At 57.7% G+C, this 11557-nt stretch overlaps 1 protein-coding gene across 1 annotated transcript; it reads right to left on the bottom strand.

The window, feature by feature from the left end:
• Window positions 1–1762: 1762 nt before the first annotated feature.
• Window positions 1763–5411, bottom strand: LOC138081226 (dentin sialophosphoprotein-like). Its single transcript, XM_068974346.1, has 4 exons — window positions 5283–5411; window positions 4262–4408; window positions 3922–4150; window positions 1763–1959 (listed from the first exon to the last, which is right to left on the bottom strand). The coding sequence occupies exons 1-4, from the start codon at window positions 5409–5411 to the stop codon at window positions 1763–1765; spliced, it is 702 nt and encodes a 233-aa protein (XP_068830447.1).
• Window positions 5412–11557: the final 6146 nt, after the last annotated feature.

The following is an 11557-nucleotide window of genomic DNA, read 5'->3' as shown; positions in this document are numbered from 1 at the left end:
CGGCCGCGGAGCCCCGAGGGTTTGCGGCCGGCCGAGGGGCGTGGCGTCCAGGGGGCGGGGCGCTATAGGGGCGGGGCCAGAGCCGCAGCTCTGGCCTCGGTCACCCGCCACTGCGCTTCTTCTGCAGGCAGTGCCTGGGCTCCGGTCGCGTGCTTTTCGGCCTCAGAGACCTGTCCACCTGGCGCTGTAGCAAGGTAGTGGGCGGCTCTTCCGGGCCATCCTATTTTTTCCTGGTGGTGGGGTGGGCTGTGAAAGCTGTTGCCAACCGGAGAAGCCCTAACGTTGTTAAAAGTTAGGGATGGAGCAAGGGTCCGAAGAATTTATTTAAATCTTGTTTCTGTTCCATTCTCCCGGTCCCCTTCAGTCTCCGCTGGGCTTTGGGAAGCCTGATTTGGGGTGCCCGTGGCAGGGTAATTTCAAGCTCTAGGTTCATCTCTCCTGCCTTATTGAGGGATGCTAACTAGCGGTTGGGGTTAGAATGCGTAACTTTTCTGGGTGTAGGCTGGTTTCTTCAGATGTGTCTCTATGTAAAAACTCCGGAAAAATTAGATGTACTTGGTGTGGGTAGGGATCCTGAGTCCTTGTTGTTTCAGGGAGTTAGAGGCGTCTGTCTCGTGCCCACCTCCGCCACCGTGTAGCCATCAGGAGGTAGCAACCCTGGGATCTAAGCGTGGGTGCCCTCAAATTCTACACCCCAGGACACTGCTTCCCAACGGTCCGTGCTGCCGCACTCCGGAGCTCCTCAGCAAAACTGACCCTCGTTTGGAGATCCGAGCTTTTCAATAAAGTGAAGTTTGGCAGATACAGAGTGCTGGAATATGCGGGCACCTGTGACAGCTTCAACTTGTTGGAGGTCTGTCGTCCTCAGCCTGTTTCTTGGTCACACTGCATGGCTCAGCCCATTCGGTCTACTTTCTGTTACCCGAGTGCTCCCCTTGGTAAAACTGCCAATCTGAAGTAATCCCAGTGTGAAACCTGCAAGTCTAAAGTGACTCCACCTTTCCCCACTACTAAAGGCTTAGAAAAGCACTTTAGTGCCCTGATCCCTGACTTCAGTGCAAAATAAACCATAGTTTTAAAGGTTTATTTTTCTTTAAAACCCTCACCCAGTAAATATCAACTGGTTGATTTTACTTGTGAAATCCAAGCAGTTTCATTTATTGGTTAGTAATAAAGATTGTAACTAGGAAAACCATCTAAATGATATATTCTTCAGATGACTGAAGTAGCTGATAATAAAAGGCAGATGGGGAATCAAGTAAGCTTGGGTCTAAAACATTTCTGCGTCTGAGAAGTTTGGAAAGATAAACTTTCCTTCTAAAAGTAGAAGGAACACAGATTCCTCTCCCTGCTTTTTTTTTTTTTTTTAAAGACTAGACAGACCTCTTAATTTGAGATAATCAAAAATAAGAAAGCTCTTTCAAACTGCTAGCACCTCACCTGTGTCCACCCAAGGAAAGAAGGTAAGTCTAGGAGTTGTAAGGATTCTAAATCTTTAAGTAGAAATTCTTAATGATCGTTAACACCATGTCTGGGTATGTTCCTCCAGAAGTGTCAGTTCTCCATCAAATATAAAATTATGAATTTCTCATGTATAATATTTTCTACTTGGAAAATATTTTTCATATCTAGCGTTAACATTTACTTAAAAGCATTGTATGCCTCTGATGTCATGGGTGCTGCTGGTGTCTCAAGTGCCACTCTTGTCCTGGGTGCCCCTGGTGTCTCAGTTGCCGCTCTTGTCCTGGGTGCCATTTGTGTCTCAGGTGCCACTCTTGCCATGGGTGCTGGTCTTGCTGTGAGTGTCACGGGTGCGGCTGGTGTTTTGGGTGCCACAGATGCCGCTGGTGTCTTGGGTGTCCCACTTGTCTTGTGTGCGGTGGGAGTCTCGGGTGCCACTCTTGTCTTGGGTGCCGCTGGTGTCTTGGGTGCCACTCTTGTCCTGGGTGCCGCTGGTGTCTTGGGTGCCTCAGGAGCTGCTGGTGCCTTGGTGCCACTCTTGCCATGTGTGCTGCTCTTGTCCTGGGTGTCGTGAGTGCTGCAGGTGTCTCGTGTGCCACTCTTGTCCTAGATGTCGCTGGTGTCTTGGGTGCCACAGGTGCCGCTGGTGTCTCCAGTGCTGCTCTTGCCATGGGTGTCAAAAGTGTCATTGGTGTCTTGGGTGTCGTGAGTGGCGCAGGTTTCTCTGATGTCAGAGGTTAAACTGATGTCACTGGTGCCTCTGGTGTCCTGGGTGCCCCTGGTGTCTCGAGTGCCACTCTTGTCCTGGGTGCCCCTGGTGTCTCAGGTGCTGCTCTTGTCCTGGGTGACACACTTGTCGCGAGTGTCACAGGTGCAGCTGGTGTCTCTTTAGCCATTCTTGTTCTGGGTGCCACTGGTGTCTCGAGTGCCGCTCTTGCCATGGGTTCCACTCTTGCCACGAGTGTCATGTGTGTGGCTGGTGTCTCAGGTGCCGCTCTTGTCCTGGGTCCCACTTGTATCCCGGGTTCCACTCTTCTCCTGGGTGCTGCTCGTGTCTCGGGTGATGCTCTTGCCATGGATGCCATTCTTGCTGCGAGTGTCACGGGTGTGGCTGGTGTCTCTGGTGGCTCAGGTGCCAGTCTTGTCATGGATGTCCCTGGTGTCTTTGGTGCCCCTGATGGCCGGGTGTCTCTGTTGTCACAGGTGCTGCTCGGGCAATGGTTGCCGCTCTCGCTACAAGTGCTACAGGTGCCACTATTCTCGGGAGCCGCTCTTGCCATCGGTGCTGATGTTACCGAGGGTGTCGTGAGTGCTGCTGGCTTCTTGGGTGCCACTCTTTTCCTGGGTGCTGGTGCTGTCTTGGGTGTCACTCTCTGACAGGTGCCACTGGTGTCCCAGGTGTCACTGTTGTCGTGGCTCTCCCTGGTTTCTTTGGTGCCACTGTTGTCCTGAGTGTATCTGGTATCACAGGTCCTGTTCTTGCCATGCTTGCCACTCTCGCCACGAGTGCCATGGGCATGGCTGGTGTCATGTGTGCAGCTGGGGTCTCAGAGGCCACTCTTTTCCAGGGTTCCCCAGTGTCTCAGGTGCTCCTCTTGTCCTGGGTTCTGTCCTTGCCATGGGTGCCATTCTTGCGTCTAGTATCATGGGTATGCCTGGTATCTCATTTGCCACTCTTTTCATGGGTGCCGCTGGTGTCGGGTGCTGCCCTTGTCGTGGGTGCCCCTGGTGTCTCGGTGGCCACTCTTGTCCTGGGAGCCGCTGGGTTCTCAGGTCCCACTTTTTCCTTGGGTGCCGCTTTGCTATGAATGTCATGGGTGCAGCTGGTGTCTCTGTTGCCACTCGTGTCCTGGGTTCTGCTCTTGGGGTGAGTATCATGGGTGCCAATAGTATCATTGGTGTTGCTCTTTCACAGGTGCCGCTGGTGTCTTGGGTGCCCCTATTGGCATGGGTTTGCAGCTCTTGCCATGAGTGTCATGGGTGCCGCTGGGGTCTCGGGTGCCGCTTTTGCCTTGCGTGCTGCTGTTGCTCAGGTGTCATGGGTCCCTCTGGGGTCTCTGGTGCCACTCAAGCCCTGGGTGCTGCTTTTGTCCTGGGTGCTGCTGGTGTCTCAGGTGATGCTTTTGCCATGAGTGTCGCGTTTGCCGCGAGTGTCACAGGGGTGGCTGGTGTCTCTGGTGCTGCTCTAGTCCTCGGTGCCACTGGTGTCTTGGGTGCCGCCCTTGTTCTGGCTGCTGCTGGTGTCTTGGGTGCTGCTCTTGTTCTGGCTGCTGCTGGTGTCTGGGGTGCCACTCTTGTTCTGGGTACCACTGTTGTCTCTGGTGCCGCTCTTGTACTAGAGGTCACTCCTTTCCTTGGTGCTGCCGGTGTCTCAGATGGTGCTCTTGTCCTTCGTTCCACTGGAGTCTCAGATGCTGCTCTTGCCGCGAGTGTCATGGGTGCAGCTGCTGTCTCAGGTACCGCTCTTGTCCTGGGTGCCACTGGTGTCTCGGGTGTCACTGTTGTCATGGGTGCCACTCTTGCTATGAGTGCTGCTTTTGCTGCGAGTGTCATGGGTACGGATGTGGTCTCGGGTGCCATTCTTGTCCTGGGTGCCGCTGGTGTCTTGGGTCCCGCTCTTGTCCTGGGTGCCACTTGTGTCTCTGGTGCCACTCTTGTCATGGGTGCTGCTGCTGTCTTGGGTGCTACTCTATCACGAGTGCCACTGGAGTCCCAGATGTCACTCTTGTCATGTCTGTCCCTGATGTCTTTGGTGCCACTGGTGTCACGGGTGTCGCTGGTGTCACAGTTGCCGCCTTACCATGGTTGCCGCTCTTGCTGTAGTGTCATGGGTGATGCTGGTGTCTCTGGTGCCACTCTTGTCCTGGGTGCCACTGGTGTCTCGGGTGCCACTCTTGTCCTGGGTGTGGCTGGTGTCTCTGGTGCCGCTCCTGTCCTGGGTGCTGCTCTAGCTGTGGGTATCATGAGTGCTGCTGGTGTCTCGGGTGTCGTTCTTGTCCGCTCATGTCTTGGAAGCTGCTCTTGCCATGCGTGCTGCTCTTGCTGCGAGTGTCATGGTTGTGGCTAGTGTCTCTGGTGCCACTCTTGTTCTGGGTGCCACTGGTGTCTTTGGTGCTGCTCTTGTCCTGTGTGCCACTCTAGCTGTGGGTGTCATGAGTGCTGCTGGTTTCTTGGTGCCACTCTTGTTCTGGGTGCCGCTGGTGTCTCAGGTGCTGCTCTTGTCTTGGGTGCCACTGGTGTCTTGGGTGCCCGTCTTTCCTGGTGCCGCTCTTGCCATGGGTGTCATAGGTGTTGCTGGTGTCTCTGGTGTCACACTTGTTCTGGGTACCATGGTGTCTCTGGTGCCACTGTTGTCCTGGGTGCCACTCTAGCCATGGGTGTCATGAGTGCTGCTGGTGTCTCTGATGCCACTCTTATTCTTGGTGCCACTGGTGTCTTTGATGGCGCACTTGTCCTAGGTGCTGCTAGTGTCTCTGGTGCTGCACTTGTTCTGGATGCCACTGGTGTCTCATGTGCCACTCTTGTCCTGGATACTGCTTGTGTCTCCAGTGTCTCTCTTGTCCTGGGTGCTGCTGGTGTCGTGAGTGCCCCTCTTGCCATGGTGCCACTCTAGCTGTGGGTGTCATGAGTGCTGCTCTTGTTCTGGGTCCTGCTGGTGGCTTGGTTGCCACTCTAGCCCTGGGTGCTGCTCTTGCCACGAGTGTCATGGGTGCCGCTGGTAGCTTGGGTGCTGCTCTTGAGCTGGGTGCTGCTGGTGTCTTGGGTGCCTCTCTTGCCTTGGGTGCTGCTCTTGCTGCGAGTGTCATGGGTGAGGCTTGTACCTTGGGTGCCACTCTTGAGCTGGGTGCTGCTGGTGTCTCAGGTGTCACTCTCTTCCTGGTTGCGGCTGGAGTCTTGGGTGAAGCTATTGTCCTGGGTGCCGCTGGTGCCTCGGGTGCCTCTCTTGCCATGTTTGCAGCTCTTGCTGTCAGTGTCACGGGTCCCGCTGGGGTCTCTTGTTCCACTCTTGTCCTGGGTGCTGCTGGTGCTCAGGTGCTGCTCTTGACATGGGTGCCGACTTGCCATGGGTGTCATGAATGCAGCAGGTGATTCGGGTGCCACTCTTGTCCTGGGTGCTGCTGGTGTTTCGGGTATCACTCTTGTCACAGGTGCCAGTGGTGTCCCGGGTGTCACTCTTGTCATGGCTGTCTCTGGAGTCTTTGGTGCCACTGATGTCCTGGGTGTGGGTTGTGTCTCGGGTCCCACTCTTGCCATGGGTGCAGCTCTTACCGTGGGTGTCATGAGTGCCACTGGTGTCTCTGGTATCACAGGTGCCACTGATGTCACGGGTGCTGCCAGTGTCATGGGTGCTGCTGGGTTCTCGTGTGCCATCTTGTCCAGGGTGCCCTGGTGTCTCGGGTGCTGCTCTTGTCCTGGGTGCCATTCTTGCCATAGGTGCCTTTCTTGCCACAAGTGTCACAGATGCGGCTAGTGTCTCAGGTGCTGTTCTTTTCCTATGTGCCACTGGTGTCAGGTGCCACTCTTGTCATGGGTGCCGCTGGGTTCTTGGGTGCCACTCTTGCCATGGGTGCTGCTTTGCCGCATGTGTCACGGGTGTGGCTGGTATCTCTTTTGCTGCTCTTGTCCTGGGTGCCGCTGGTGTCTTGGCTGTCACTTTCTCATGGGTGCCACTCATGTCCCGGGTGTCACTCTTGTCATTGCTGTCCCTGGCACCTTTGGTGCACCTGGTGTCCTGGGTATCTCTGGTGTCCCAGTTGCTGCTCTTGCCATTCTTGCCACAAGTGCCACGGGTGCCACTGTGTTTTGGGTGCCACTCTATCTATGGGTGCTCTTCTTACCGTGGCTGTCATGAGAGCTGCTGGTATCTCGGGTGCTTCTCTTTTCCTGGTTGCTGCTGCTGTCTTGGATGGACTGTGTCTTGGGAGGACAGGGAGCCCCCACAGTCTGTATACAGAGGCCGCTTTCTCTTTGCCAGAGTGAGGTGGGGCACAGGTTCTGGCTCAGTGTCCCGTGGGCAGGCAGGGCCTCACCTGCTTTTTCTCACCCTGTCTTCCTGCCTTGCAGCACCAGCGTGAGGCTCCCGGCCAGCTTGCTCAAATTAAGCCCGAAGCTGGAGTGATACCACTCAGCCATACAGCTGAGCAGGCCGGTCCCTGGAGTGTGCTTGCATACCAGGGGCCTCACCCTCCAGGATCAGAGGCCTGTGCTCTCCGCTCCCAGAGATCAGAGTCTGTCAAGTTTGCAAACCCACCCTGCACTGAGTTCCTCATGGCTCCTGTGGATGTCGCCAGCAAGGGCCACCTCTTCCAGAAAGAGCTGGTGGGCAAGTGCCGAGAGGGCCCAGCCTCCAGCCACAAGGTGAGTGGCTCTGGCCTGCCAGGCATCTTCAGGCTGCTGAGCCTGGGGTCTGCAGAGCTGGAGCCTGGGCACTGTGGAACAGCTCCGTGCTTTCCTGCATCCGTCTGGTGGACTCGAGGGCCCAGGTATGCCTGTCGCTGAGCCCCCAGCCCAGCTGTGTACACAGCTCTGGGGGAGGGTCCCATGGCCTGGCCATGTGGATGTGGTGAGGAGTCCTTCTGAAGATGCCATTCCAGCCCCAAGTTAGGAGCTCTCTTCTCAGGAGATCTTGCAGCTCTCAGGGGTGATGATGTCACTGCTCAACCTGTGGATCAGCAGGACCCAGGAGTCAGCACAGCAGAGCCCAGAGGTACCACATGCGCCCCTCTGCCCCCAGTCTCCCTGCAGGCCTCTCGTAGTAGGATGACCCATCAGGGGAGGGACAGCCCTGAGCACAGTGGAGATGCTCTGCAAGTGGGAAAGCTGTGGGGAAGCCTGTGGGTCAGAGGGCAAAAGGAGGAGGGCCTGGGGTCCTCCCCCAGGAAGGGGCAGGCCAGGGGGCTCTGCAGCAGCCTGAGCTCAGTCTCTGTCCCAACTCCCAGAACTAGGAGATGCAGAGGGAGTCAGCAGCTGGCGGGAATCCCCAGTGGAGGAAGAAACCAGAGCCCCCACTGGGCGGTCACTCACAGTCACTCACACCAGTCACTCACACCAGTCACTCTCCCAGCCATAGTCACTCACAGTCACTCTCACACCGGTCACTCTCCCAGCCAGAGTCACTCACAGTCACTCATAGTCACTCTCTGAGCCATAGTCACTCTCATACTGGTCCCCCTCATAGCCACCCCCTCTACCCTGCCTTCCACCATCCCCGCCTCTAGCCCTGTGTCCCTATAGCACCCTGCCGCAGCCTCCCACCAGTCATCCTCACCCACCTGCCCGCGCACCTACCTCCCCCCAGCGCCCCACTCCCATTCTAGCCAAAGAGCAAAGAATCTCTGAGGAACCGACCTGGGCCAGCCTCCCACTGGGAACTGTGGGGTCACAGATCCACCTGCCAAATACCTAAAGGGAAGTGAGCCCAGCTCTGCACAGGGGGGAAAGGGCTGGACTTCAGAGGGGAGACAGGACGGCCTGGAGGCCAGAGGCTGGGCCCGTGGGGAGGGAGGCCGAGGGTGGGGTCCCACGGGGAGGGAGGCCCTGGGCATTCTGTGGAGGCCCAGGATCAAAGAGCAGGACGTGCAGACCTTGGGTGGGGAAGAAGGGGTGCAGGCCTGACACCAGGCCCTGTGACCTCGGTCCAGTGTGCTGCGCAAGGGGAGCTGACCTCCCCATGTGAGGGGCCACTCTGGGTGGCCAGTGAGGTCCCCTTTGGCCCTGATGGTCTAGGGAGAGGTGCCAGGGAGAACCAGGTGGCTTAGGAGGTGGCAGGACTGTGGGAGGCCAGGTAGGGAAATGATTAATCTCCATCCCCCTCTGTCCTAGGCACCCGACCCACCCTCACCCCCTGTGGACAGGCCTGCCCCACCTCACAGGGAGGAGAGAGTGGGCACCAGCTGCCCTTTGAGGGCTGGGTGTCTGCATTTCGACCTGGTGCCAAGGAGGGGGGGCCCACTGGCCCTCCACTGCCCACCTGGGCCCTGCCTGGAGCCACGCTCCTGGGCCCCTCCTCAGCGTCCCCCACCCTTGCCTGGGAAGCTCGGTTGACAGTGACTCACAGCCCTTCCCTCTGCCAGCTGGGGCTTGTTCCTGGGAGGGGGGCAGAGGGTCCTGGCTCCGGCTGCCTCCTGGGTGAGCCCTGGCAACAGCTGTGGCTGCCCAGGGTGCTGGGGAGGCAGGGCAGCTTCCCCAGGGCACTCGAGCCCACCCCTGCAGCCACAGGAGCCCGGGGCCTTTGAGCAGAGGGCCAGCAAAAATTAGAACCTGCACCGTCATCCTCAATGAATATCTGAGCAGACACGAATGCCCAAGACCCAAACGGCAACCTCAGAATCTCCTAACCACCCAGAGTTCTCCGGACTATGCAAGGCCCACACGCATGTGCACATATACCTGGACACAGATAGACCCTGCCTGGAAACACCAACTCTCCTGCATCAGACCCATACGCAGAGTCCAAGACCTTGACTGCCAGCCCCACCTTCCCTCCCTGGGTGTGACTGGCCTCTGAGATGCTGGGCTCTTGTCCAGAGCACCGAGTGTCTCCTTTCTTGGGGCATATCCTCCCCTCTCCAGACCCCACAGACCTCTGCTGCAGAGCAGTGAGGACAGAGAGTCCAGGGGGATCCCAGCACTGGGGGGTGGGGTTGCTGCCATGGGGAGGGTGCGGTCCCTGGAGCTTGGGGCCCTTGGGTGGTAGAGGGGAGGGAAGGGTCAAGGTCCAGATGGGAGGGGCTGCCCACAGCTGCAGAGGCAGCTTGGCCTCACCACCCAAACGCCCGCCTGGGGCCAATTTCTACCAGTGAGAGCCTTTGGGTCAAGGAGTAAGGACCCAGCTCCTGCCAATCCACTACATGGGCTTCAGTCTTCTGGGGGTGGGGTGGGGGGGTCAGGAGATGCTTTTGGGGGACCCCAAGAGGAGTTCAGGGGTCACGAGTTGCATGAGGGTGCTGCCTCCTGGATACCCACCCCACGGGCTTCTCTGACTCTGACTAGATGTCCAGCAGACAAGGACGAGACACCAAGTCCCTGGACCCTTTGAAGGACCTGTTCGTGAGTGAAGACTGAAGTGCAGAGAGGGAGAGCACCAAGCATGAGGTTCCCCAGCCCTGACAGCACCCAAAAACACTGCACCCAGAGCCTGAGCCTCATTCCCGACAGGGCACCTGCCAGCTCTCCCCTGCGAAGCAGTGTGGCCACCTCCTCCTGGGAGGGGCCTCTCAGACTCTCCAGAGAAAGACAGGCAGTCAGGGGCAGGTCAGAAGCTGAGACTTGGCCGTGTACCTCTTGAACGCCTCCCCAAATTCTAGAGCGGCCTCTCTGGGCTGGAGAGCCCTCTGCAGGCAGCCTGCTCGGGCCTGCATCCGCAAGGAGTAAGGCAGGCTGGAACCCCGGGTGGCTGAGCGGTGTGGCCCCGATCCTGTGGCCCCTACAACAGTCAGGACCCTGGCTCACCTGGACAGAGTGGCCCAGTTCTTCCTGCTGACCGACATGCCACCAGACCGCCGCACATCCCATCTGCACCGCGCCTCCTCGTGCCCCTCCCGAGTTGTAAGTAGGCTCACCGGGCCTCTTATCGAGGGCCACGCCCGCGCAGCTGCACTGGCTGCCGCCTCACATTGGCCTGCGGGCGGGGACGTTGTGGATGGAGCCTCCTCGGTCCCCATCCCGGCCTCTGGCCCCGCGCCCTAGACTGGTCGCTGCACCGAGGGACATTGTGGGGACAGAGTCTTCCTGCTCCGAACCTGTCGAACCTCTGGGCCGCCCCCTCCCGCGTGTGCCTGACCGGGAGTGGAGTGCCCTGGGTCAAGCCGGCTCTCCCCGCCGAGGGGCTTGACCACACAAAACGCAGCTGGGAAGTGAGCTGGCAAACGCGCATCTTGGGTCCCGAGCAAGAGCTCTCCCCAGGAGAGCGCAGGGCGCGGAAAACTGCCGGCACGCCCCATGCAAAGCCCGCCCCTCCAGGAAGAAGAGGCGGGATCTCTTCTGCACACGCAGCGCTCAGGGCCCCGAAGAAGCCAAGGCTTCGGAGGTGTGCTTGGACTTTGGTCTGGCGGAGCAGGGGATTGAACCTGGCCGGCTTCCCCACGGGGAACAGTGAACAGGAGGGTAGAAGGGCTGGAAATGACACGGCCTGCTGGGTCTCGCTGGCCAGCCTGGCCCTCTTGAGGCGCTGATCCGGAGCTGGTAGTCTACAGTGCCTGCCAGCTCTGAGATCCCCAGTGAAGGGCTAGTCTGCTGCTGAGCATAGTGCCTGGGCACACAAGGCAGCCCCTTCCCCAAACACCCCCTCCTCCAGGGAGTCCTCCTTCTTGACTAGAGGAGCTGAACGACTTTCAAGGAATGAGAGTTGGAGACCAGGCTTTGGGTGCTGGCATGGATGGGCCATGTGACCTGGGGCCAGTCACCTGTTTCCTCTTCTGGGTAGTAGAAATGACACTTTACCCGGCTTCCTTCCAGGTTGTGGGGGTCAAATGAGTCTGCTGCTGAATGCGGGTGAACCTGGGGTGAGCAGTGAGAGCTACCCAAGGCCATGCAGAGGCCAAGGCAGGCCGGGCCCCTGGCTCCTCCAGGGGGAGAGGAAGAGGGAGTGGCAACAACCAGGCCCCTGCGTGCTTGGACTTGGGGCTCCCCCTTCCGGGGTGCCTGCTGTCCCCAGGGACCCAGAAAATGTCCTTCCCTTGGTTTGTCAGCTGAGAAAGAAAAGAAACCCTTGTCATTGGAAGCCCAGCCCTTCTAGGGACATTCTGTAAAGCCAGCAGTTGGGAGTGTCTCTAAAAGTTTAAACTCCAACAGCGGCATTATGGACACAAAACCAAAAGACACGGAAGGCTGGTGCTCAGACATCTCCAAAGGTGCAGGAAAGTGAGCTTTGTGTGTGTGTGTACAGGTCAATTCCAAATTCCCTAACTATCCCTTCCTGTGATATATCCCCTGTGATAACCCCAAGTTCATTCTCTCAGTCTGTGATTCTGTTTCTGTTTTGTGAATAAGTTTTGTTTCATTTGTTTTGAAATTTAGCATATAAGTGACATATCTCTTTCTCTGTCTGACTTATTTCACACAGAATGACAATATCTAGCTCCATCTATGTTGCTGC

Source organism: Capricornis sumatraensis, chromosome 6, assembly GCF_032405125.1.
Source record: "Capricornis sumatraensis isolate serow.1 chromosome 6, serow.2, whole genome shotgun sequence".
NCBI classification, from domain to species: Eukaryota; Metazoa; Chordata; class Mammalia; order Artiodactyla; family Bovidae; genus Capricornis; species Capricornis sumatraensis.
This window is presented reverse-complemented; position numbering and strand designations above follow the sequence as displayed.

Bases quoted from the DNA above. Each gene is read 5' to 3' on its own strand.
- LOC138081226 (XM_068974346.1), bottom strand. From the start codon at position 5,411: ATGGCAAGAGAGGCACCCGAGGCACCAGCGGCACCCAGGACAATAGCT. The intron at 4,409-5,282 runs GTACAAGCCTCA...ACCCACAGCTAG, and splicing joins GCTCAAGAGTGGCACCCAAG to AGCAGCACCCAGGACAGGAG. The intron at 4,151-4,261 runs GTAAGGCGGCAA...CACTCGTGATAG, and splicing joins CAGCAAGAGCGGCAACCATG to AGTAGCACCCAAGACAGCAG.